The 25,538-nt window shown below is 46.8% G+C and overlaps 2 protein-coding genes across 2 annotated transcripts; one reads left to right on the top strand and one right to left on the bottom strand.

Moving 5' to 3' along the window:
- The first annotated feature begins 1,402 nt into the window (after positions 1-1,402).
- On the top strand, positions 1,403-5,534 carry LOC125509737 (WPP domain-interacting protein 2-like). Its single transcript, XM_048674760.1, has 2 exons — positions 1,403-2,797; positions 4,645-5,534. The coding sequence occupies exons 1-2, from the start codon at positions 1,807-1,809 to the stop codon at positions 5,289-5,291; spliced, it is 1,638 nt and encodes a 545-aa protein (XP_048530717.1). The 5' UTR covers positions 1,403-1,806; the 3' UTR covers positions 5,292-5,534.
- A 1,284-nt stretch (positions 5,535-6,818) lies between these two features.
- Positions 6,819-7,524, bottom strand: LOC125509735 (photosystem I reaction center subunit V, chloroplastic). Its single transcript, XM_048674759.1, has one exon. The coding sequence runs from the start codon at positions 7,418-7,420 to the stop codon at positions 6,986-6,988; it is 435 nt and encodes a 144-aa protein (XP_048530716.1). The 5' UTR covers positions 7,421-7,524; the 3' UTR covers positions 6,819-6,985.
- Between the last annotated feature and the right edge of the window lie 18,014 nt (positions 7,525-25,538).

Below are 25,538 nucleotides of genomic sequence, written 5' to 3'. Positions count from 1 at the left end.
CAAGATCCGCCGGACTTAGCTCCGTCATGGAGCCCTTCTGTCAATACCCTTCCAAACCCCTTCTGGAGGCTAGGGTTCTTGGTTCTGGTGCATGTTCTAATCTCTTTGTGTGTCGTCTGTGCGATCCAAAGGCATGGAGTTGAAGTAGTTGATCAGAGGGTGGCGGCGCCGACGAGTGGGCATGCTCATACCAGATGTTGTCTTCGCCTCTGAAAGTGCCTGCACAACTGATTTTCTCCCATTTGATTGATGCTTCATATGGTAGGTTATTATCACGCCAATAAGTGTGATTTTCACCCTTTGTATTGATGTTTCTTTCTTTAATAACTCGAATCTCCTTCTTCATTAGGATCTTGAAAGAATAAGCCAAAAAGAGTGTGCAAATGCAATAAAATCTTGAAAATCCCACGAGTACGACACAAAACAAGAAGTAAAATGGGATGCCTGATTGGACTCATCAACCGGTCGCGACGTTCGACGAGGCGGTTTCGGTAGTTGATGTTGCAGGTTCCAACATCTGGATCGCAACATTTGGTATTGCCGGACTCGCAGTGCCAATCCCAGCAAACTGCCGCTCGCCGTTATTGCACCGCTACCGGTCGCGACATCCTCGGTAGACGGTCCCAGCATCACCGGATGGGTCTCCGTCACAATTGGAAGGTCGCAACATCCTCGTCCAGCGGTCCCAACATCCCCAACACGTGGTTGCGACATGAGATGGGAAGGTGGGAGAGCAACATCGGCCCTCATGCGGAGGTAGAGAGAGGAGGGGGTCAAGCTCAGTGAACGCCTGTCATGGTAGTGCATGGTCTGCCCCGACAGGAGGTAGGCATGAGATACGTAGTTTGTTGGAGAAGAAGAGAAACAAGAGAGAAGGGATTGCGTTCATGCCAAGGAAACAAGTGAAGGAGAGTAACACCTCAGAGCATAAGGCGGCGCGTGTGAGCCACAAAGCCGCATGTCGCTGCGCGATCTTGCCCCCGATCGGGCGGTTCGTGCGCGACCGGCAAGAGACATAGCCGGTCAGCCGATGCAGAACGTTTACCTTCATCTAGAAGGCTTGGCAAGCGAACATCATTTGATAGCAGATTTAGTTATGAGGAAAGATCAAACGGCGACAGTTTTCAAACGAAAATTACCTTCTCGACGAAGAAACTACCATGTCGTCTGAAGGAAATGCCACCCCTCGTCACTTCCTCACAACTAAAACTGCCACGAAATCGTTTGCATATGCCACTCTCTTTGGCGAACGTTCACCAGGTAAGAGGGTCTATTTTTTTTCTCTAAAAGGTGGATCCGACCTTATAAAACTCTGCATGATCTGTGTCTGTCTGGTAGAATGATGTAGAAACCGATGAGGCCATGACATACACCAGGGCACCTGGCCGCATTAGCCGTCTAGCCGTCGCCGTCGCCCTCGCCGGCCGCCTAGCTCGCGCCTCCTCCTGCCCCCGCTCGATTGTCCCGATCCGACGGTGCTCGATAGGCAGTAATGAATTGATCTTGGTAGATTGCGTAATCAAGTAGAGAAGACAGGCATCATAGAAGCTGCTGCCAGAACGACCATAACGATAAGGAAAACTCCATTCCCCTCCCCTGTTTTCTTTACTCCCCTCCCCCTGCTTCCTCCCCACTTCCACTCCTCGGTTGGATCTCCGGGTCCGAGATCGAATCCCGGGAATCCCCGATCCTCATAGCCCCGCCATGCGCTCCCGACAACCACAGCGCGCCCCCCTCCCAGCTCCCTGATCCCATCCGCCTCCCAGGGCCGCCGCCGTTGACGCCAATTGGCGCCGGACGGACGGCATGGACTCCGGCGCCAACAGCGTCGGCTCCGTCGGCGAGTCGCCGCCGCCGCTCTCCCCGCCGGGTCGCCCGGCCGCCAAGGGCCGCGGCCTCCGCCGGTGGCGCCGTATCCCCCGCGAGCACCACGACGACGACGGCGGCTCCCCCGCGGGCCCCGTCGCCGCCTCAGCCGCCGCTGGCGCTGCTAGCGCTGAGGTCGACCTGGCGCAGCTCCATAAGCGCCGTCTCCCCGTCGGCGCCGACGCGCCCAAGGGGAAGCAGGAGGCGGCGGCCGAGGAGGATAGTCCGGTCGCGTCGGTCGAGTCCAGCTTCGTGCCGCCGGAGGCGCCTCCGTCGCCGTCCCCAGCTCCGGCTCTGACTAGTCTGGACCCGGATCTTGGCCTCCTGATCGCGTCCGCCGGCTTCTCGGTGGGCGCCGGCGGCGCCGACTCGGACAACAGCGACGACCGGACCAGCAAGTCCTCCACCGCGCTCCCGCGCCACGACTTCTCGCTCGCCGGCTTCGGCCGCGACCGCGACAGGGCGCGGTCCCGCGCCCCCGGCGCCGCCGCTCACGCCAAGAACCTCCGTACCGCACGGGCCCGCGGCGCGGGTGCGCGCGCCGTCTCTGCGGCCTCCTCCACGGTGGAGCCGGAGAACTCGCGCTCCAGCGTCGAATCTGACCTCCGCAGCACTGGCGCTGCTCACGCCCGAAAATCAAGCGCTGGCATCAGCAGTAATGGCGTTCACAAGTTTCTCTACACTGATGGCGACCACAGCGACGATGAAGCTCCAAGTGAGCACTTGCGATCTGCAGCTGGAGGTTTCTATAAGGAGAATGGGAGTGCAGTAGGGAGAATGGCAATGGGGAATGGTGATTTGTATTCCCATGATCATGGATTTCATGAAGGGAGCATCGGCAAGGGTGAGAATGGAGGGACCCATTCAGGTCTTGATCCGTACGCCGACTCAATTTCGATGCTTCAGTCAGCACAAGAAGCACTTGAGAATGGTATGATTATATAACCCCCCCTTCAGTTTATTCTCGTAAAAAATCCCTTTCGCTTTAGCTTGATGAGCTAACGAGTTTATTCCATTAGATCAAGCAGGTGGTTGTTACTATTTGACATGGAAATTTGCATTTCACATAGCCTACTTACCATCTTAGACCTTAGAGGGCGTAGTTCAGAATTTCTACTACTACCGAGTATTTTTGTTCAGCTATTCATTTTGAGATTAAACCGTTTGGTTTCCTAAAACGGCCTACTTTATTAGCTGGAAATAACTGAAAGCTTGATGTATCATAGTGATCAACAATAAATGGGACAAGACATACATCCATGATGTTTGTAGAGGATCCTAGATACTAATTTTGACAAGTTTAATCCACTGTGGCCTCATGCTTCGGTCATACCAAGTGTTGTGGATTCAGTAACATGTCAATTCTGAAGAAAGCGTATCATCTTCAATAGCCATTATTAGGGAAAACTGGTCATTCTCCTAACCTGTTGCTGCTGCTTCGCTCTCATGTTGGATCTCCAAGATGTGGTTACATCAGTCTCTTTCTCTTCTTGGTACGCCACCACCCCACCCATATGCTTGGCCCCTTTGATGCAGTGACTTGTGCAATGAGGTTCCTAGTTGTGCACAAGTCACCTTTTGGCCATTGCGAAAAAAGAAACCAGTTTTGCATTTCCTGCCTATTGATTTCACTGAAAATCACAGTTGAATTTAATTTGTTAAGCCTTCCCGAGAGGAGAACCTGAATGCTGATTTTTTTTCCGTTTCCCTCATGGAAGCCTGGCGATAGTGAGTCATTTCATTAACAGAGTTGAAATGGAAGAGAAGTTGATGTTTTAGTAACCCATGTTTCATCAACATGTCCAGCTTGTAGTAAGAATTGAAATGGAAGAGAAGAGAAGTTGATCTCTGATAGGAAAAGAACCCGGCGAAGAAGAAATTACTTGTAGTAATGGAGTTGATGAACTTCCAGTGAAATAGCAGACATGATTGCGAGTTAGAAGTTGGGACACATCAATGCTACTTAGCGACGTGAGGGTGTCAGCTGTGGCGTGAATACACAACAATGGTGGCGGAAGAGGGAATGGAGGCTACGGTTGTTATAATAATATAATGGCTACAGGGGAGGGCGCGTCTCCACTTTTCAATGAGCTTGCTCCCATGGAAAAATATGGCAAACCTGGTGTAGAACTTGGCTCACATTATGTTGGGAAATCCTGCTAAAACAGTCCTTATTGATATTTTATTCCAGTTTAGGTTTAAGGCGAGGTGTTAACAGTGATAACAATGCTTGTTTAAAAAGGAATGCAGTATGCATGTTCTTTTTTGCTGTTTAACACATCAGACTATCAACAGTTAAGTGGTGACTTTAGTGATCTAAACGCTCTTATATTAGTTTACAGAGGTAGTACATTAGTTCAATGCTCTGGCAATTAATTACTGCCATTGTGGACTTTCCCATTTCATGTGAAAAGATCTCGTGTTTTATATCATTATATTCTCTGTGGCAATTTTTTTAATGTATATTTCATATCAGATTAAGTGGTCTGCTTCATCTCCTAGTTTTAAGAAAGAAAATTTGTACTCCGCAGTCCACAAGCTTATTTCCTAGTAGTTTCAGTAGCAGCCATTATAGCATAAAAAAATGTGTAAAAGCATCTGCTTGCCCTCCATGTTCTGGGAAGTTTCCTTGGTCCATTTCCTATTATAAATTCGTGAGTGCTCTGTTGCCGTATCATTGCAGCTGGACGAAAATGTTTTGTTGAAAACATGAAACCATCTTTTGCTTCGGTCAAAGTGTTGTTTGCAATAACTGTTTGCTTCTGCATATTTCTGCAGAGCTCCAAATGTTTGTGGAAATCGGGAAAGAAAGCAGTGACAATTCCACAGACAATTCCGATGAAAATGAATGGAGCAGTTCACCCAATTGCGAAGATTTTTCAGAAGAAATAAGTGAAAAGTTGAAGCTTCTAGAGTCCAAGCTGGAAGAAGCTTCCCTTCTCATCGACGAGAAGGATTCGAGAATACTTGAACTTGATACACTCAACAAGACAAAACCAGGGGAAACCGTGCTATACAATAGCAAGCTACTTTCCCTACAGTCTGAAGTTGATCAACTGCTCATGGAGAAGATGGAGGCCGATATCCAGTGCTTCATCCTGAAAAGAGCTTCAGATGCTTGGCAGCCCCAGACTGAGGGTCAGGGCGCTCTTCAAGAAGCTCAGAAGACTCTGTCCGAGGATCACAAACAGCTGGAGGTCAAGCTTCGGCACACCGAGAACAGAGCGAGGACGCTAGAGGATTTGGTGGAGAAGCTAGAGTCACAGTGCAAAGAGCTCTCAATCGCTTCAGAGGTCCTGAAGCTGCAGGCCGGAGCGAGTCGAGCTTCACTTTTTTGTTCGGTTCAGTTAGTGCTGCTGTGCATCGCAGTGTGGACGTTCGTCGCACGGTTCTTGCCCTCTCCCCCCGAATTTGTACCTACTTGATGAGGTTAGAAAATTTCTCTGCGGATGAGCCTCTGTGTAGACATTATTGAAAAGTTACTTCCTGTAATCTATTAGGCATTGGTGGCCTTATAAATTTTCTGTTTGTAACATCAACTCAGATTTTGCTAGTTACCATCACTTTACTGTACTTATTCACAAATCTTGTTGCTGGTTCTCTCTTCGCTGTATCCTGGAAATGTTAATGAATTCCAACATCCAAGTGTACTAGTGCTCGTGCTGTCATCTTCTTCCCTGTTGCTCTTTGGATGTGCTGTGCCTGTGCAAGTCATGAAGCAGTTATGCAATTTTTCTGGGGCATACATACTGAACATAACTGTCACGTGGAGAACATAACTGTCTCATGATTCAGTTGGCAGCTAAAGTCTACGTTTGGTAACTGGCAAGTAATCATATTGATGATAGTACTGATTCAGTTGGCAGCTAAAGTCTACATCTGGTAAGTGCATCTCCAACAGATTGTATGTTAGTCTTATTGATAAAATGTCCATGTCATCAACAAACAAGCTATCATTTAATCAAAAAACAAACAAGCTATCATACAATTACTCCGATGGGTTGTATGTAAGCTATCCAATAGATGGTGAGAAAATAAATGTGATTGCTCTCTATTTCATTTTGGAGCTTGTACAAATGTTGTTGGTTAATCTACATACAACTTTGTTGTCTCTTCATATTTAATACATGCCACATTATCACTATATACTAGGTGGCAAATTTATCAACACCTATCTTACAACTCCTGAAGATGCCCTAAGTAATCATATTGATGATAAGATGGATCGTAAATCAGGGTGCTTGCGAACAAAAAATGTGTACGCATGTCAATTGCCTGTAAAAAAACCAGGAGTATAACTACGGATGTTGAGATTGGCTTCTCTACCGTGCATGGATTCGTTGTCCTGATGATGTGTCTAGTATTATTGGTGGACATATGGAGGTGTGTCTCCGGTAGATCTATTTTGATGAATTTGCTCGGATCTGGTTGTTTGTCAACGTTCACGTGTTTTGGGGTTTGTTCCTTTCGATCTACGCTACACTTCATCGACGGTGGTTGTTGTTCTGTTACGCTGGTTCTATGGGGTCTTAGCAGAACGATTTCCCGGTTGTCTACTATAATAAGTTTTGTTTGGTTCCGGCGAGGGTGGGGCAATGACGGCGGCGTGTCTTCGACTCGCTTCAGTGTTTGTAGTCGTTCTAGGTGGTCTGCGGATCTGGATGTAATTTTTATTATTTCTGATATTCGTTGTACTACTATGATTGAAGATGAATAAATCAAAAGTTTTTTGAGAAAAAAAAGTCATCTCGTTTCAAATGTTTTTTTTCTTGTTTCACTGTCCGTGCGCTTTGAAACAAGACAAATTCTGAAAAAGTCAAAAGACAAAAGTAGCACTGATCTCAAAGCAACCACAGACGGTGGATCTACGCACATACACTAAAATTGCTTTTCTACTATGGGGAAAAGAGAGAGATAAAATCATTCATGTGGCACTGAATACACACACGCGGTTGCACTACTTGTCCAGATTAATCAATCTTTCACCACCTCACATACATACAAACATGATAGTACACCATCAGCGTATAATATAGAACTAATGAAAACACGGCAGATTACAACAGCAAGCCGCTCCGGCCGGCACGCAGGCGGGCAGGCAGGGGAGACGTGGGACGGATCAGCCGAAGAAGGGTGGGTCGTATCCGTTGCTGGTGGTGGCGAGGATGTAGTAGGCGACGATGTGGCCGATGGAGCCCCAGGCGAGGACGTCGACGAGGTTGAAGCCGACGGGGTCGTTGGACTTGAGGATGCCGGCGAACTCCTTGGCGCGCTCGTCGCCGGCCTCGAAGTGGGTCTTGCCGTTCTGCTCGGGGACCTGCTTCGCCACGTTCTCCCGCTGGAAGTTGAAGAAGACGAAGCGGCCCATCACCAGCGACAGCCCCGTGCTGAGGCTGATCACCACCGACGGCTCCAGCGCCGCCCGCGCCGCCACGGACCGCCTCGCCGCCGACGACGAGCCCCCCCGGAACGAGACGGCCGCGCGCGGGGACGGCGCCAGGCGGAGCCCGGCCACGGTGGGCGGGGACAGCACGGCGGCGGTCGAGGCGGCCATGGTCCTCCTCCTTCGCTGGAGCTGTGTGGGTGCTCAAGCTCAAGGACCAACGCGCGGCGAGTTCTTGATCTCGGTAGGCGCTACGTACTACGTGGTGTTTAGTGTTGTGGGTATATAGGGGGGTGGTGACGTGGGGGATATGGTGGGGGCGCGGGAATGCGAGGTTAGTGGAGGAGGGGAGCGGGATTTCGCGGTGTGCTCATGGCGTGTGGCCATTGGAGGGTGCTGGATAAGGTATCTGAGCCATACCCTTTTTTTTCTGCACTTCTCTTCTCACGGCAAGTCAGCACTGTGACGCGTCGCTTGTGTGCCCCTCGAGAGTTACATGGATGGATGGCCAACTGGCCAGCAGGCCAAGAGTAGGTGAAGAGGTGGCTGTGCCGGGTGCCTCGTATGAACATCGCAGTTCAGATTTTTTAAATTTCGCGTTTGCTAATCCTAGGACAACTGAAAAAGAAAAACAGTTCAGTCGTCCAAGCAGGAGACGGGGATGACGGCCGTCCTTGGCCTAACTACTCCCTTTGTTTCTAAATATAAGTCTTTTTAGACATTTCAAATGGAGTATAACATATAGATGTATGTAGATATATTTTAGAGTGTAGATTCACTCATTTTACTTCATATGTAGTCATTTGTTGAAATCTTTAAAAAGGCTTACATTTGGGAACAGAGGGAGTGGTTGTGAAAATTCCATATCAATCAAATAAATCACAATGAATATGAATATGGTATCACTCATCGCACATATTTGTTACTTTAAAATTGAAGAGTGCATAACATACCAATCGGTTGAAATTATAAAATCACTCGTTTACATATTATAAATAAAGTAGTACCAGATAAACTTCATATTTCATATCCAACTTCTCATCTTTCTAAAAACATAGAAGAAAATAACAAGTTAGGTTGGCAACTTTAAAATAGAAGTGACATCATGTGAAAGAATAATGTAAAGTCACTCACATTCCGAATCGTGCCTTTTCGATTTTTCATTGCCTTAAAAAGGTCAAGCACAACATCATTACTAATGGGAGAAAACATCTCTTTCTCCACACAACAAATTAGACAATCACTCATGAACTGATCACCAGCAACTTTTTCTTGACAACATTCATAGCCGAAAGCGTCTCTCCGTGGATGTTTTGGTAACTGGGATAGCAATACTAGCTTTAGAAGATGATTGGCCAAAGGAAAAGTAACATGTTTATTTAGCAAGATCGGCAATCCCATCCAAATTAGCAAACCTTTCATCCGCTCACACATTATCAATGTAAGTGTGAAGTTCAGAACCAAGATCATCCATTTTTTCGAATCAGAATCATCTGGATAAAACTCGGCTAGCTTCACCAAGCTATCCAAGTTAAAAGCGACAAATCCATCTTTTGGGTTGATATAGCCATGTGGGCAAGTAATGCAGAACTTACCTCATTGAAATGGTCATCAAACTCTTGAAGTTGCCAGTCAATAACGGAATTAAGACACTCTACTCGGTAATGTTGGAGGTTTGTCTTATTAGTTTTTGTCTTGGTTTGTGTCGATTGATATATTGCTCCTGCATATCCGCGTTCTCAATGTGATGTTCTTCACAAAATGAATATGCCTTTTTGTATCAGTGAGTCCCATCCATTCTCCCTTAGTTCTTGTAGCTCATTCCTTGTTGACTTCACACATAACATGGAATTAAGGATGTCTTGATCATTCTTTTGCAAGGAACGTGACAAAGTATTTGCATTTCCTAATATATCCAGCATCATGTGCAAATAAAAACACAAAATCAAAGGTCTCGAAATATGCTACAAGACCACGTGCACGGCTTTTCTTTTCATTTTTCCTTCTTCATCCACATATTTTAGAACATACATGGTTGCAGGGAACAACGTCACTAGACTTGAGAGAGTTCTGTAGTGTGAGCCCTGAAGGAAATATGCCCTAGAGGTAATAATAAAGTTGTTATTTTATATTTACTTATATCATGATAAATGTTTATTATCCATGCTAGAATTGTACTTCATACATGTGTGGATACATAGACAAAACATTGTGTCCCTAGTAAGCCTCTACTAGACTAGCTCGTTAATCAAAGATGGTTAAGTTTCCTAACCATAGACATATGTTGTCATTTGATGAACGGGGCACATCATTAGAAGAATGATGTGATGGACAAGACCCATCTGTTAGCTTAGCATGTTGATCGTTCAGTTTTATTGCTATTGCTTTCTTCATGTCAAATACATATTCCTTCGACTATGAGATTATGCAACTCCCCGATACCGGAGGAATACCTTGTGTGCTATCAAACATCACAACGTAACTGGGTGATTATAAAGATTCTTTACAGGTATATCCGAAGGTGTTTGTTGGGTTGGCATAGATCGAGATTAGGATTTGTCACTCTGAGTATCGGAGAGGTATCTCTAGGCCCTCTCGGTAATGTACATCATAAGAAGCCTTGCCAGCAAAGTGACTAATGAGTTAGTTGCGGGATGATGTATTACGGAACAGGTAAAGAGACTTTATGGTAACAATATTGAACTAGGTATGAAGATACCGACGACCAAATCTCGGGCAAGTAACATACCGATGACAAAGGGAATAACGTATGTTGTCATTACGGTTCTACCGATAAAGATCTTTGTAGAATATGTAGGAGCCAATATGAGCATCCAGGTTCCGCTATTGGTTATTGACCGGAGAAGTGTCTCGGTCATGTCTACATAGTTCTCGAACCCGTAGGGTCCGCACGCTTAACGTTCGGTGACGATTTTGTATTATATGAGTTATGTAATTTGGTGACCGAATGTTGTTCGAAGTCCCGGATGAGATCAAAAACATGATGAGGAGTCTCTAAATGGTCGAGAGGTAAAGATTCATATATAGGATGGTAGTATTCGGACACCGGAAGTGTTCTGGGGGTATAGGTACGTATCGGGTCACCGGAAGGGGTTTCGGTAACCCCCGGCAAACTATATGGGCCTAATGGGCCAAGAGAGGGACAGACCAGCCCCTAAGGGGCTGGTGCGCCTCCCTCATATGGGCTGGCCAAATTGGAGTAGAAAAGGGGAAGGAGGAAAGGAAAAAGGGAATAGAATTCCCCCATCCCCCTCTTGCCTTCCTACTCCGAATAGGGATAGGAAAGGTGGGAGGCTGAATTGAGAGGACCCCAAGTAGGATTCCTCCTACTTGGGGTGCCCCCTTGGATGCCTCTCCTCCCCTCCAACCTATATATATGAAGGGGGGAACCGCTAGAACACACAACAAACATTGTTAGCCGTGTGCGGCGCCCCCCTCCATAGTTTACGCCTCCGGTCATATTCACATAGTGCTTAGACTAAGCCCTGCGCGGATCACTTCACCATCACCGTCACCACGCCGTCATGCTGACGGAACTCTCCCTTGATACTTTGCTGGATCAAGAGTTCGAGGGACGTCATCGAGCTGAACGTGTGCAGAACTCAGAGGTGCCGTACGTTCGGTGCTTGATCGGTCGAAACGAGAAGAAGTTCGACTACATCAATCGCATTGTCAAACGCTTCCGCTTTCGGTCTACGAGGGTACATGGACACACTCTCCCCCTCTCATTGCTATGCATCTCCTAGATAGATCTTGCGTGATCGTAGGATTTTTTTTGAAATTGCATGCTACGTTCCCCAACAAGCCCCAACATGTGTCACCAGCTCTCTGAAGAGTTTGATCTTGATTTAACCCTCTGCCAGTGCTAATTTGCCCACTACCTATGGCTTTTATTACATCCTCTTGATGTTTCTCTCTAATCATGTCCTTTCTTTTGCAAGAAGCTCCAACTGCATTAAATAAAATGGAGATCATGTAGAAAAAATCTGCAATATCTTCATGCTTCTTTGGTACTGCTACAATAACAAAGTGGAGTTGGTGAGAAAAACAATGCACATAATAGGCTGACTTATTCTGTTGCAAAATCTTTGCTTTCAAGCCATTGAACTCGCCATGCATATTGCTAGCCCCGTCATAGCATTGTCATCTGACTTGTTTTATGCTTAAACCAATATCGGTGAATAATTTTTGAAGTGCGGCATGAAGACATATTGTTGATGTTTCTTGCACATGTACAACTCCAACTAACCATTCATTGATAAATCCGCGCTTGCTAAGATATCTCAAACCAACTGTCATTTCCTCTTTGTCAGACACATCAACAGCCTCATCAATCAACAAGCTGAACACATCAGCTCCAGTTTCTTAAACAATAGAATTCAAAGTTATCTATGCACAAATATAAGGGGGTCATTAGAAATTAGTGTAACTTGTGAGACAACAAAAATGGTAGGAAATATAATTTAATGACGATGCTACCTTGGCAAAATAGTTGGCAATTTCCTTCTAAATATCTCCACATACCTGCTTGCAATTTTGTGGAGCATTCTCAAGAACTACCTTCCGTATATCATCATTCTAATTTGCCAAAGTCTTTACCAACTCTCAAAATTTCCTCTTGTTTTTTGACTCTTCTGATTCGTCATGGCCTCGGAAAGCTAAGCCTTGATGCAACAAGTATCTAACTGAATCAATTGAAGCATTAAGACGAAATCAATTTTGCTTTTTTGTAAGATTAGTTTGCTTATCGAGGCAACCTGAATTGATTGATCTTGATTCATCAAAGCATCACATCGTTTTACTGCTACATTATGAAAGCTATTAACATTATCTTTACCCTCATGGGTACCTTATCCAACCTACTTTTCTTGTTCCAACCATTTCAACCATTAATTCCAAATGAATCACTCCCAGCTTGTCCCTCATTGTTATCTCTAAAAATATAGCAACACAAACAAAAGGCCTTATGCACCTTATCACTATACTCAAGCCAACGACCATAATCTTTAAACTATTCCGGATTAAACCTTCATGGAGTATCTCCAATGTCCCTATGTGGATAAACAAAAGTAGACGGCGGCCTGTAAGGTCCCCTCATTAAATATCGTCGCCTAATCTCATCTTGCTTCTTAGGGTTTCTTGTGAACTCTGAAATTCTCTTCCGATCAGCTGTATCATAGGGAACCTCATCTAAATTAATCTCTTTTTGGATAGAAGGCTTCGGGAGACTATTGGAAGCAACATTTGTGCTCTTTGCTTACATCTAATGGGTGACCTTGATGTCCCCGCATCATTATCAGGATTAGGTTATCGACTTCTCTTCTTTGAAAAATATCTTTCCATAGCCTACATAAATCAAAGTCCAGGAGAAAAGGAATTAGAAAATTAGGGAAGAAAGTTTCCCATATCAGGCTATTAGATTTAGATTGGGTAGAACATACAGAGGAAAGAGATGTGGCGGTGATCTTGTTGCCTCAAATTAAATTACAGTTGATTGCCACTATGGCACTATCGATTCTGTCAGGCGTCGGCGTCTTAGGAGGTGAGGACCGGAGCGATGGGCTAGGGCTAACAGCAAACTGGTCAAGATAGGAGAGAGAGAGAGAGAGGCGAGGCAAGTTGGAAAATTGACGAGGCGTGCGGCTATCATCCGTGTATTCATCTTACATGTATTGATCTCTTTTTTTAGACAATTCACTGGAGCTTTATTAATTCATCACAATGTTTACAGGGATGGAAGGAAGATTCGCCGGATGACCTAACCAGACATGGCGGCCACCTACAAGGGTAAGAGCATGCTTCGCTAAATTGTCAGCCTCAAAATTTGAGCTCCTACGTTTCATGAACTATTTTACAAGAAGTAAAGGAAACAAAATGGATAATGATCTCCCAAATTACTGCTTCATAACTTGTTGAATTATGTACATGTATTGATCTAGTAACGAACAGACCTGACAGTGGGCTTTTGGGCCTCTTATTTATCTATGCATGTGGCGTTAGCAGCGCTTGATGGGGTCAAGCCTAATTTTTTATTGGGGCCAGGCCTAATATGTGGTATATAACATGCACGTACATGGAAAATTTCATTGGGTTCATCTGAACCCAATGATACAACGTTGGCTCCGCCCCGAGGGGGGCTAGGAGGTTAGAGGTTAGCCAAACTAGGTGGAGGTGTCGACTCGGGTAGGGAGGTGTGCCCGACCAGCGAGGGAGCGATGCCGACCGCGTGGACGACAATTAGGCCGACATTAGCATGCAACAAAGGGGTGGCATGTCATCGACGCCATGAAGAGGATAATATGAACACAAAAGAAGGAGGATGAGGAAGGAGGAAAGAGAGTGAATTGGGAAAAAATTAGGCAATTGTGGCACATCTCCTCCCTTTAAATTTAGGAATTTGTGGCCATGTGAAGGCTAATGTTTTTTGTGTGTTTATCGGTATTTACTATTTGATGGCGGGCTTAGCCATCTGAGTCACTTGTGGTTCATGATGCTTTCTTTTGACTTCACTCAAATGAGCATTGTCATCCTAGAGGGGATGCTTGGGAAATGTGTCACATCTCTGTTCCTATCAATGAGTACGGCTTGAGTTTCATTGAGTGGAATGAGTTCCAAGCTAGGTTAGCTGGTGGGGTGGAGTTAGTCTTCTCTCCATCTCGTAGGGTTGTCACAGCGTAGGAGGACCCAGCTTCCAAGAAGGGCAACTTGATTGGGCTAGTGGAGGGGCGGCTAAAAGTGTATCTAATCTTGTTGGTGGATTTTGGCAATTAATATCAACATATTTGAGATGTTAATGCTTTAACTAGCTTATCTCAGGAAAGTTTCCTTAGGTTGCAACAAAGGAGATTAAAAGAGACCTCCCCCTTCTCATGAAGACTAGTGCTCACCAAGCCAAGGACCTACCTTCTTCATTTTAGTGATCGAAGATTGAGTCCATCAAAAGGAAAATGAGGTTGCTAAGCTGAGTTTATTTCTCTTCACGCTTAAAGATCAAACCCCAATTCTCTCTTTCATATCTCCATTATATCTACATATACTTCAACACTTCAAAGCTTCAAATTCTTCCAATCGAAACTGCCGAGTTGTTCATCCATCGTAACTTGGGTTCGTGTAACAACTCCATGCCTTGTATTGTTGTTTATGCATTATTGCTTTACTCTTTTTATTTTACTAGGATCCATATATTTATACCAAGTTGTATCATCCATACTAATTCGTTTATTGTTTCTCATATTAGGTGGTTGAAACATGCTAGGTGGCAGCAACAACAAGGGCCTTGGCAAGATGGTGCATAAAATCATGTTTGTTCTATACGATACTACTCAACTAGTTGTTCCTCCATTACTTGGCACGGCTGCAAAGAAGGGAAAACTGACGGTGACAGCGTTGCGCGATGCTACTACCACCAAGAGGACCAAACGGTTGGCGGCTACAGAACCATCCACATAGAAAATAAGTGGAGAAACGAGCAAGGGGGTTGTAAAGGCCGGGGAGGCCGCTTGCTAAGTTCCGTCCTACACCTTCCGCTCCAGTGGGTGTGAGCCCGCTGAGGAGGAGGAGGAGGATGTGCGATGATTGGAGGAGGTGAAGGATATGGAGGAGAAGAACAGGGAGGATGTAGAGAAAGATATGGAGGAGGGGGATAGGCGACAACTGATTGTTTGTTAGGATCGCGGGGTGGGGATGTGCCCTCACAAGTGGCGACTGATTAGGACCATGAGGTTGAGGTGGCCGAGCATGGGGGTTCGTGTGCCACCACTATGATGGAAAAAGTGTGGTTGTGTAGGCCTTCAAGGTTGTCCCGACGACCTTATGCGCATAAACACATGGTGCTTAAACTAGTTGGAGACAAGTGGTTCGCTCGACTCTTAGAAATTACTACATTTGCACCTGGTATATTTCATCACATACAGAACGACATGGATTTCCATTATGCAGGAGCTTCACACATGCTGGTGACACGCCTCCACCACACTTGTCGGACGATGATACGTCCATTTTGCATCATGCTTTTATATCGATATTTATTGCATTATGGGCTGTTATTACACATTATGTCACAATACTTATGCCTATTCTCCCTTATTTTACAAGGTTTACATAAAGAGGGAGAATGCCGGCAGCTGGGATTCTGGGCTGGTGTTACGGCATTTCTCTCTCAAGGTAGTTTTGGTGATTGATGACAACATGTTTGCGGACTAATCTTGTGCTTTGAATATTTCACAGATTCTCCCCTGGCACGAGACGTTTTCTTCCCCTCAGAGTATATTTCAAGACGGTGTAGCTCTTTCGTTTTTTTCTCGGTGGACTAGTTGCGTAGAGAGCACCGTACTATCAAGAGGGGGTCCGCTGGGGTATTGCATGGGTGGAATCAACACGTACACATCAGCTTCTCACCCTCCAAGCTTTTCCATTCCATTGTAGAGATCTCTCCTCTCTTCCCTGTCCTGTCTGGGTCCAAGCGGTAGTACCGCGCAACCCAGCGGTAGTACCGCTAAGGAGCCACAAGCGGCAGTACCGCTCCACAGCGGTAGTACCGCCCGTGGCTCCACAGCAGTAGTACTGCTAGGGTGCCTGGCACCTCCGCCTCGTCCTCAGCCTCTTTGGAGAGATTCTCTCTCTCTCTCTTCTGTGCCCCAGCGGTAGTACCGCACTACCAGTGGTAGTACGGCCAAAGGGTCATAAGCGGCAGTACCGCTCCACGGCGGTAGTACCGCCCGTGACCCCGCTGCCGTAGTACCGCTGGGCTGTGTGGCTCCTACCGCCTTGACTCGAGGGGTCTTTTTCTCGTGTCGGGTTTTGCGGCACTAGTTGCGGTTGTAGAGGCGATAGTACCGTTCCAGGAGCGGTAGTACCGCCCCTACCACCGCGGTAGTACCGCGTTGGGTCCTATTCCCTACTAGTCTCCTCTGCGCGGCAGTGCCGCTGGCTGGCGCGGCAGTACCGCTGACCTGGCGGTAGTACCGCCCCCTCTCAACGGTAGTACCGCCCTGTGCGGGGCTGGTTGGTGAGGGGCAACGGTTGGATTGTTGCCCCCACTATAAAAGGGAGTCCCCTTCTTCTCTTTGACCTACATCTTCCTCCCCCATGCTCCATTTATTGCTCAAGCTCCATTAAATGCTCCAAGCTCCATTTTCGCCCGATCTATCTCTCTAGCCAATCAAACTTGTTGATTTGCTCGAGAGTGGTTGAGAAGGCCCCGATCTACACTTCCACCAAGGGATTTTCGATTCCCCCACTCATCCCTAGTGGATCTTGTTACTCTTGGGTGTTTGAGCACCCTAGACGGTTGAGGTCACCATGGAGCCATAGTCCATTGTGGTGAAGCTTCGTGGTTTTGTTGGGAGCCTCCGATTAAGTTGTGGAGATTGCCCCAACCTTGTTTGTAAAGGTTCGGTCGCCGCCTTCAAGGGCACCAATAGTGGAATCACTGCATCTCGCATTGTGTGAGGGCGTGAGGAGAATACGGTGGCCCTAGTGGCTTCTTGGGGAGCATCGTGCCTCCACACCGCTCCAATGGAGATGTACTTCCCTTCAAAGGGAAGGAACTTCGGTAACACATACTCGTCTTCACCGGATCCACTCTTGGTTATCTCTTACCTTTACTTGTGCAAGCTCTTTAGTGTTACTTCTATTGCTTGCTAGCTTGCTTTTGGTTTTACATCATATAGGTTGCTCACCTAGTTGCACATCTAGACAACCTACTTTGATGCAAAGTTTAATTTGATAAAGAAAAGTTAAAAATTAGTAGTTGCCTATTCACCCCCCCCCCTCTAGTCAACCATATCGATCTTTTCAATTGGTATCAGAGCCTCGTCTCTTTATTAAGGACTTTACCGTCCAAAGAGTATGGTTGATACCGTAGACGGTGTGGAGGAACACTCCGGTGTGAATTCGATCTCGTCCACGGGCGATGGGGGAACCTCGGTCTCTCGTGAGGAATTCAATGTGGCCTTAGAGACATTGAAGACCTCCATGACGACCGAGGTTGAAAGCATGTTTACTAAATTTCTTGAGGGACTTAAACTTTCCACCGCACCGTTGAAAGTGGGTGATCTCACCAACAAGGTGACGGATGCTATCCCCGACAAGGGGGAAGCTAGTAGTGAAAAGGCTCCATCTTCTAGTGGTAAAAATGGCACCGGCATCTTTGCTCATGTGGAACCACCACTTGTTTATGGTGGACCGGTTCCTTCTACTCATTTGAATCATGCCGGTCCTCCCCCTAAGATTGTGAAAAATGAGGACTTTGATTCTTGGGTTTGCCGCTTTAAACGTCATTTAAATCATGTGAACACTAACCTTTGGAGAATCGTTGAAGAAGGTTTTTATCCGCATGATCCAAGCAACTTCACTCCTCGAGAAGCCGTGGATAATCAATTCAATGAGAATTCTCTCTTTATCATTCAAGATGCAATTCCACCCGAAGACCTACCTCATCTTCGTCCCTTCGCCTTGGCCAAAGATGCATGGCATTGTGTTGTCTCTCTCTACCGGGGAAGCGCAAGCATTCAACGCTCCAACTATGAAGTGGTGCAAGATGAGGCCGATGAGTTTGCTATGAAAGAAGATGAAGAACCTCGTGAGATTTATCGGGGAGTAACCAAACTCGCGGTCTCACTACGAGATCACGGGAGCAAGGACACGGATGACAATTGGATCAAGCGCAAATTCCTCAAGGCAATGATGCCCTACCACAAGGCCATGTCCTCCGTCATTCGTCAAAGACCGGACTTCCACACTTTGACCTCAAGCGAAGTGTTGGATGAGTTTGTGGCCATGAACATTTTGGACAAGACCGCCGACAATGCGGTGCTCCGTTCTCAATGGGCAAAGAAGTCTAACCTTGCATTGAAGGCCAAGCTCACCGTTGAAGAAGAAGAAGAGGAAGAAGAGGAGAGCAACCCCAAAGATACGAAGTATGCATATCATGAACACATGGCACTTGCTTCAAGGCAATTTTGGAGCAAGAAAACTCGAGGCCAAACTTTAGCAAAAACAACTCGAGTGGCACGAGGGGCAAGCAACGTGTAAGGACTTGCTACAATTGCGGCAATGTGAGTCATTTTGTTGCGGAATGCCCGTATGAGAAGAGGGAAGACAATGGTGGAAAGCTCATCCGAAAAGACAAGGCCAAGTCGTTCCCCAACAAGAACAACTTCACCAAGAAGACTCCTCCCAAGGCATTGGTTGTACAAGAAGAGTACAATGAGGATGATGACGATGATGAAGATGATGAGTCGGTTGCCATGGCCTCCATTGCCATTGCGACGACTTCACGGGTGTCTCTCTTCGACTCACCCAATGAGAGCATCACCGCCAAGTGCCTCATGGCTAAAGCCACCAACAAGGTAACCCCCAATATCAAAACTACCATCATTAATCATCCTTCTCTGACGGATAGCATTAATGAACTTGAGGGAGCTAATGTGGAGGCTAACGAGTTTGAGGCCTTTATGGGCAAACTCAAGGGAATATCCAAGAAGCACTTTGTTGCTCTCTTGGAACAACTTGGTGAAGCCAATGACATGATCGAGGCTCACGAAGACACCATCACTAAGATGGAAGGGCATAGTCGTGACTATGCCGATGAGATTTCGGATATTTCCAATGCTCTTGAGGAAGAGCGTGGTCTTCATTTGGCTCTTGAGGAGTCACACAACGTTGATCATGCTAAGTTAAAGAAAGATTATGATCATGTCCTCATAGTTTCTCATGTGCTAAACTCCGAGAAGGCCGAACTTGAGGTTGATCTTACTAGACTCAAAGAGGAGTTTGATCTACTTGACAAGGCTCACAAGGTCTTGAAGGGTGCTCATGCTAGCCTCAAAGAGTCTCATGATCAACTTCAAGTAAAGCTAACCAAGGAAAAAGCCACTTTCCCTCGTATGATGTTAATTGATAATGCAAATGCTACTAACCCGTGTTGTGAGCATGTGCATCTCATTGAGGAGAACGCTAAGCTAAAGGGGCAACTTGAGAGAGGTCTTGTGACTTGCATACAAGGCAAGAAGAACCTCAACGATCTCTTGATCAACCAAAAGGGAGTTGTGGCCAAGGAAGGGGTTGGGTACGTGCCCGACTCCAAGAACAAGAAGAAGAATGACAAGACCAAACGACCTCCTCCTCTCATGCAAACCTTTGTGAAGGAGGGAGAGAGTGCCTCCGAGGAGAAGAAGAAGAACAATGTCAAGAAGGGCAATGTCACCCCTCCCAACAAAGCCGGCGATTTTAATCCTTCTTATGTGTTATGCCGTGCTAGTGATGGGCATGTTTATGCCAAATTTGTTGGTTCTCCTCATGAATACATTGAATGGTCTATTTGGGTTCCAAAAACCCTTGTTACTAACATCAAAGGACCAATTATAAAATTGGTACCTAAAACCAAGCATTGATCTCTTGTAGGTGTTTGCTTCCGGTGGGGGATCATGGTTGCTCGATAGCGGAGCTACAAATCATATGACCGGAAGCAAGGACTTGGTGGTGAACGTGCACAAGGTTCCATCTATGCCCACCAATGTCGAGTGGGGTGACGCCTCATCTTCTAAGGTATTGGGACTTGGCAAGGTGGTCATCTCTCATGATCTCACGATCGAGAAGGTCATGCTTGTTGAGTCCCTTGCATACAATTTACTTTCCGTTCGTCAACTTGCAATCATGGGCTTTGCCACTTTCTTTGATATCGATACCGTGGCCCTCTTGTGGAGCAAGACTCTTAAAGTAGCCTTTGTTGGGCATGTCGAGAACGGTCTATATGTGATTAACTTTTCGGAGCGACCCACTAAGACCGCGACATGCCTAATGGCTAAAGTTGATGTGGGATGGCTTTGGCATCGCCGTTTAGCCCATGTCAATATGAGATCTTTGCAGAGTCTTCTCAAGGGGGACCATGTCCGTGGACTAACGAATGTTAGTTTTGCTAAAGATCGTGCTTGCAGTGCCTGTATCGAAGGAAAGCTACATGAGAAGGCTCACCCTCCCACGACTATCATTTATTCGAAGAGGCCTTTGGAGCTCCTTCACATGGATCTCTTTGGGCCTCCATCCTTCGATAGTCTTGGAGGTAGGAAGTATTGCTTGGTGATTGTGGATGACTACTCAAGGTACACGTGGGTGTATTTCTTCAAGAGGAAGAGCGAGACCCAACAAACCGTCATTGACTTTGCAAATGAAGCAAAATGTCAACACAATGCAAAGATCTTGACAATAAGAAGTGACAACGGCACCGAGTTCAAGAACTACACCTTGGATGAATTTCTCAGTGATGAGGGAATCAAGCACCAATATTCCACACCATACACCCCTCAACAAAACGGTGTTGCAGAGAGAAAGAACCGGACGTTGATGGATGCGGCAAGGACCATGATGGCAGAGTTCAAGTCTCCGTACAACTTTTGGGCCGAAGCCATCAACACCGCGTGTCATGCATCAAATCGGCTCTACCTCCGCAAGGGCTTGAACAAGACTCCATATGAGATACTCACCGGTAACAAGCCCAATCTCAAGTACTTCCGGGTATTCGGGTGTAAGTGTTTCATTCTCAAGAAAGGTGTTCGGTTGTCTAAAATTGAGGCTAGAGCTTATGAGGGCATATTTGTTGGTTATGCTACAAACTCTCATGCTTACCGTGTCCTCAATAAATCCACGGGACTTATTGAGGAGACGTGTAACGTGGAGTTTGATGAGAATAACGGCTCCCAAGTGGAGCAAAGTGGCACTTGTGATGTAGGTGAGGAAATTCCTCCCCAAGCCATAAGAAGAATGGGTGTTGGCTTTATCCTACCCATTGAGGAACCCCTTGTGGCCGAAGGAGAAGGACAAAGCTCCACTCAAGTGGAGCCATCACCAACCCAAGGCCCACACGCTTCCGAAGAACAACATGAAGGCCCTCATCCTCAAGAACATGACCAAGGGCAAGATCACGCTCAAGACGGTGTTGACACATCAAGTGATGCCCAAGGTCAAGTTCTCTCCTCCGAGCAAGTTCAAGAACAAGAACAAGCCCAAGACGACACTCAAGATGATCAAGTGACCACTCCTCGTCTCACCCCCGAGGAGGAATTAGAGCGCCGTGCCGCCAAGGTTGCTTCCAAGCTCTCCACCAAGGATCATCTCATGACGAATGTGCTTGGAAGCTTAAGAAAGGGGGTAAGCACTCGTAGACAATTAGCAAATTATTGTGAGCATCACGCGTTTGTCTCTTGTGTGGAACCCCACAAGGTCTATGAAGCGCTAGAAGATCCGGATTGGCTCAATGCCATGCATGAAGAACTCAACAACTTCGAGCGCAACAAAGTGTGGAGATTGGTGCCAAGACCGACCGGGAATCACAATGTCATAGGAACCAAGTGGATATTTAAGAACAAGCAAGATGCCCATGGGATTATCATTCGCAACAAGGCTCGTTTGGTAGCACAAGGCTACTCCCAAGTCGAGGGTATCGACTACGGTGAAACCTTTGCTCCCGTTTCTCGTCTTGAATCCATTCGCATGTTGATTGCATATGCTTCTCATCATAATTTTAAGTTACAACAAATGGATGTGAAGAGTGCTTTTCTTAATGGTCCTATTAATGAGTTGGTTTACGTCAAGCAACCCCCCGGGTTCGAGGATCCCTACTTTCCCGATCATGTGTATCAACTCGATAAGGCACTCTATGGCCTTAAACAAGCCCCACGTGCGTGGTATGACCACCTTACCGAGTTGTTACAAGACCGTGGTTTTGAAGTTGGGCTAATCGACCCCACTCTTTTTACTAAGAAGGTCAAAGGGGAGTTGTTTGTGTGCCAATTATACGTTGATGATATTATCTTTGGTTCTCCTAACAAAGCTTTCAATGAGGAATTTGCCGCCCTCATGACCTCAAAGTTCGAGATGTCCTCCATGGGAGAGTTGAAGTTCTTTCTAGGGTTCGAAGTGAAGCAAAGAAGAGAAGGAACCTTCATCAATCAATCCAAATACACTCAAGACATGCCCAAGAGATTCAAGCTAAGTGACGTCAAGCCGGCTTCCACTCCAATGCCCACCAAGTGCCAACTTGACTTAGATCCCAATGGTAAAGTGGTGGATCAAAAGGTATATCGTTCCATGATTGGATCCTTGCTTTACCTTTGTGCATCTAGACCGGACATCATGTTGACTGTGGGAATTTGTGCACGGTTTCAAGCCGCACCTAAGAAAAGTCACTATGTGGCGGTCAAACGAATCTTTCGATATTTGGCTCATACCCCAAACTTTGGCTTATGGTACCCAAGAGGATCAAACTTCAAGCTTGTAGGGTACTCGGATTCCGATTGGGCGGGAGACAAAGTGGATAGGAAGTCCACTTCCGGAGGGTGCCAATTCCTTGGTTGCTCTTTGGTAAGTTGGTCTTCCAAAAAGCAAAGTTGTGTGTCTCTCTCGTCCACTGAGGCGGAGTATGTTGCCGCCGGTAGTTGTTGTGCACAACTCCTATGGATGAGGCAAACTTTAAAGGATTATGGTGTCACTTGTGACTGTTGGAAATACGCCCTAGAGGCAATAATAAAATGGTTATTATTATATTTCTTTGTTCATGATAATTTTCTATTGTTCATGCTATAATTGTGTTATCCGGAAATCGTAATACATGTGTGAATACATAGACCACGACCGTCCCTAGTGAGCCTCTAGTTGACTAGCTCGTTGATCAAAAGATGGTCATGGTTTCCTGACTATGGACATTGGATGTCATTGGTAATGGGATCACATCATTAGGAGAATGATGTGATGGACAAGACCCAATCCTAAGCTTAGCTCAAAGATCGTGTAGTTCGTTTGCTGTAGCTTTTCTGAATGTCAAGTATCATTTCCTTAGACCATCAGATTGTGCAACTCCCGGATACCGTAGGAGTGCCTTGGGTGTGCCAAACGTCACAACGTAACTGGGTGACTATAAAGGTACATTACAGGTATCTCCGAAAGTGTCTGTTGGGTTGGCACGAATCGAGACTGGGATTTGTCACTCCGTATGACGGAGAGGTATCTCTGGGCCCACTCAGTAATGCATCATCATAATGAGCTCAATGTGATGAAGTGGTTGATCACAGGATCATGCATTACGGTACGAGTAAAGTGACTTGCCGGTAACGAGACTGAACAAGGTATTGGGATACCGACGATCGAGTCTCGGACAAGTAACGTACCGATTGACAAAGGGAATTGTATACGGATTGATTGAATCCTCGACATCGTGGTTCATCCAATGAGATCATCGTGGATCATGTGGGAACCAACATGGGTATCCAGATCCCGCTGTTGGTTATTGACTGGAGAGTCGTCTTGGTCATGTCTGCATGTCTCCCGAACCCGTAGGGTCTACACGCTTAAGGTTCGGTGATGCTAGGGTTGTTAGGAAGACTTGTATGTGATTACCGTTATCGAATGTTGTTTGAAGTCCCGGATGAGATCCCGGACGTCACGAGGAGTTCCGGAATGGTCCGGAGGTAAAGATTTATATATGGGAAGTTGTCATATGGTCGCCGGAAAGTTTCGGGGGCATATCAGTATTGTACCGGGGCCACCGGAGGGGTTCCGGGGGTCCACCGGGAGGGTCCACCTCTTCCGGAGAGCCTTATGGGCTGTATGGAGAAGGGAACCAGCCCAAGTGGGCTGGGGCGCCACACACCCCTAGGGCCCATGCGCCTAGGGTTGGGGGAAACCCTAAGGGGGGGCGCCCCCTTGCTTGGGGGGCAAGCCCCCCCCCCCTTGGCCGCCCCCCTCTAGATCTCATCTAGAGGGGGCTGGCCCCCTTCCCCTTTCCCCTATAAATAGAGGGGTGAGGGGAGGGCTGCACATAACATTCAAGGCGCAGCCCCTCCCCTCCCCAACACCTCTCCTCCTCCATAAGAGCTTGGCGAAGCCCTGCCGGAGTACTGCAGCTTCATCACCACCACACCGTCGTGCTGCTGTTGGAGCCCTCTTCCTCAATCTCTCCCTCCTCCTTGCTGGATCAAGGCGTGGGAGACGTCCTCGCTCCGTACGTGTGTTGAACGCAGAGGTGCCGTCCGTTCGGCACTAGGATCTTCGGTGATTTGGATCACGTCGAGTACGACTCCATCAACCCCGTTCTCTTGAACGCTTCCGCTCGTGATCTACAAGGGTATGTAGATGCACTCCTCTCTCCCTCATTGCTAGATGACTCCATAGATTGATCTTGGTGATGGGTAGAAAATTTTTAAATTCTGCTACGTTCCCCAACAGTGACAAAGTGCCTCTTTGGTGTGACAATGAAAGTGCCATCAAGATCTCTCTCAACCCGGTGCAACACTTCAAGACGAAGCATATTGAGATTCGGTATCACTTCATCCGGGATCACATTAGGCGAGGAGAGATCGAGCTCAACTATGTCAACACTCATGACAACCTTGCAGATATTTTCACGAAGCCCTTGGATGAAGAAAGATTTCGCAAGTTAAGGCATGAGCTAAATATCATTGATTCGAGCAATGTGGCTTGAACCCTTGCACACCCCACCACGCTCATTTTGTTGTCTAGTTTAGGTGTAGGCATGGACATAGGGGGAGTGTTGTTCTCTCAATGAACTCTCCCTCCCCCCATTATGCATAAATTGATCAAGTCTTTCACTTTAGCCATTGTTGATGGTACTTGTGCTTCAAAGACGAGTTTTGGTCATGGGCCCAAGGTTAAAATCTTCGCTGCGCCATACCTTTTGACTCAAACATAGGTGGCCTCGGCCACCGCCCTCTTTTGAGAGGTGTGTCTTGGTCGTTTGCTGGTGTGCTCTTTTTCTTGCCGTTTTTATCTTTCCTTCGAGCAAAAGCCTTATTTTTTTGGTTGCCGTGGCATGCTGGGCGGTACTACCGCTGGTGGTGCGCGGTACTACCGCTCATAAGCGGTACTACCGCCCCCAACACGGTACTACCGCTGAGGGACGGGACCAGGGGGTTATATCGGGGCAGGGGGAGGTTTCTTCTCCCCCATACCCATTCACTTCGCCCCCTCTTTCCTCTTCCTCTCTCCAGCCTCCACTCGCCGCGGGAGGGCTCCGGCGGATCTCCGTCTCCGGGGCGTCCCTCTCCATTTCCTTTGGTGGAGTCGATCCCCACCCCGTTCTCTTGCCATGGATGCCGGTATTGCCCCCGTTCCTTCTTTCCTTTTGTCTCGTTTTCAGATCTTGTTTCTTAGGGGTAATGGTGGTTGCATCTCTAGATTTTTGGCTAAATCTAGGCTTGAGTTGGTTGGAGAAGGCAACTAGACTATCTCGATTAGAGTTTGGTAGGAATATTTT

Source organism: Triticum urartu, chromosome 5 (assembly GCF_003073215.2).
Source record: "Triticum urartu cultivar G1812 chromosome 5, Tu2.1, whole genome shotgun sequence".
Taxonomy (NCBI): domain Eukaryota; kingdom Viridiplantae; phylum Streptophyta; class Magnoliopsida; order Poales; family Poaceae; genus Triticum; species Triticum urartu.
This window is presented reverse-complemented; position numbering and strand designations above follow the sequence as displayed.

Excerpts from the sequence above, each read along its gene's own strand:
- LOC125509737 (XM_048674760.1), top strand. The coding sequence starts at position 1,807 with ATGGACTCCGGCGCCAACAGCGTCGGCTCCGTCGGCGAGTCGCCGCCG. Across the intron at positions 2,798-4,644 it reads ACAAGAAGCACTTGAGAATG|AGCTCCAAATGTTTGTGGAA; the intron begins GTATGATTATAT and ends ATATTTCTGCAG.
- LOC125509735 (XM_048674759.1), bottom strand. The coding sequence starts at position 7,420 with ATGGCCGCCTCGACCGCCGCCGTGCTGTCCCCGCCCACCGTGGCCGGG.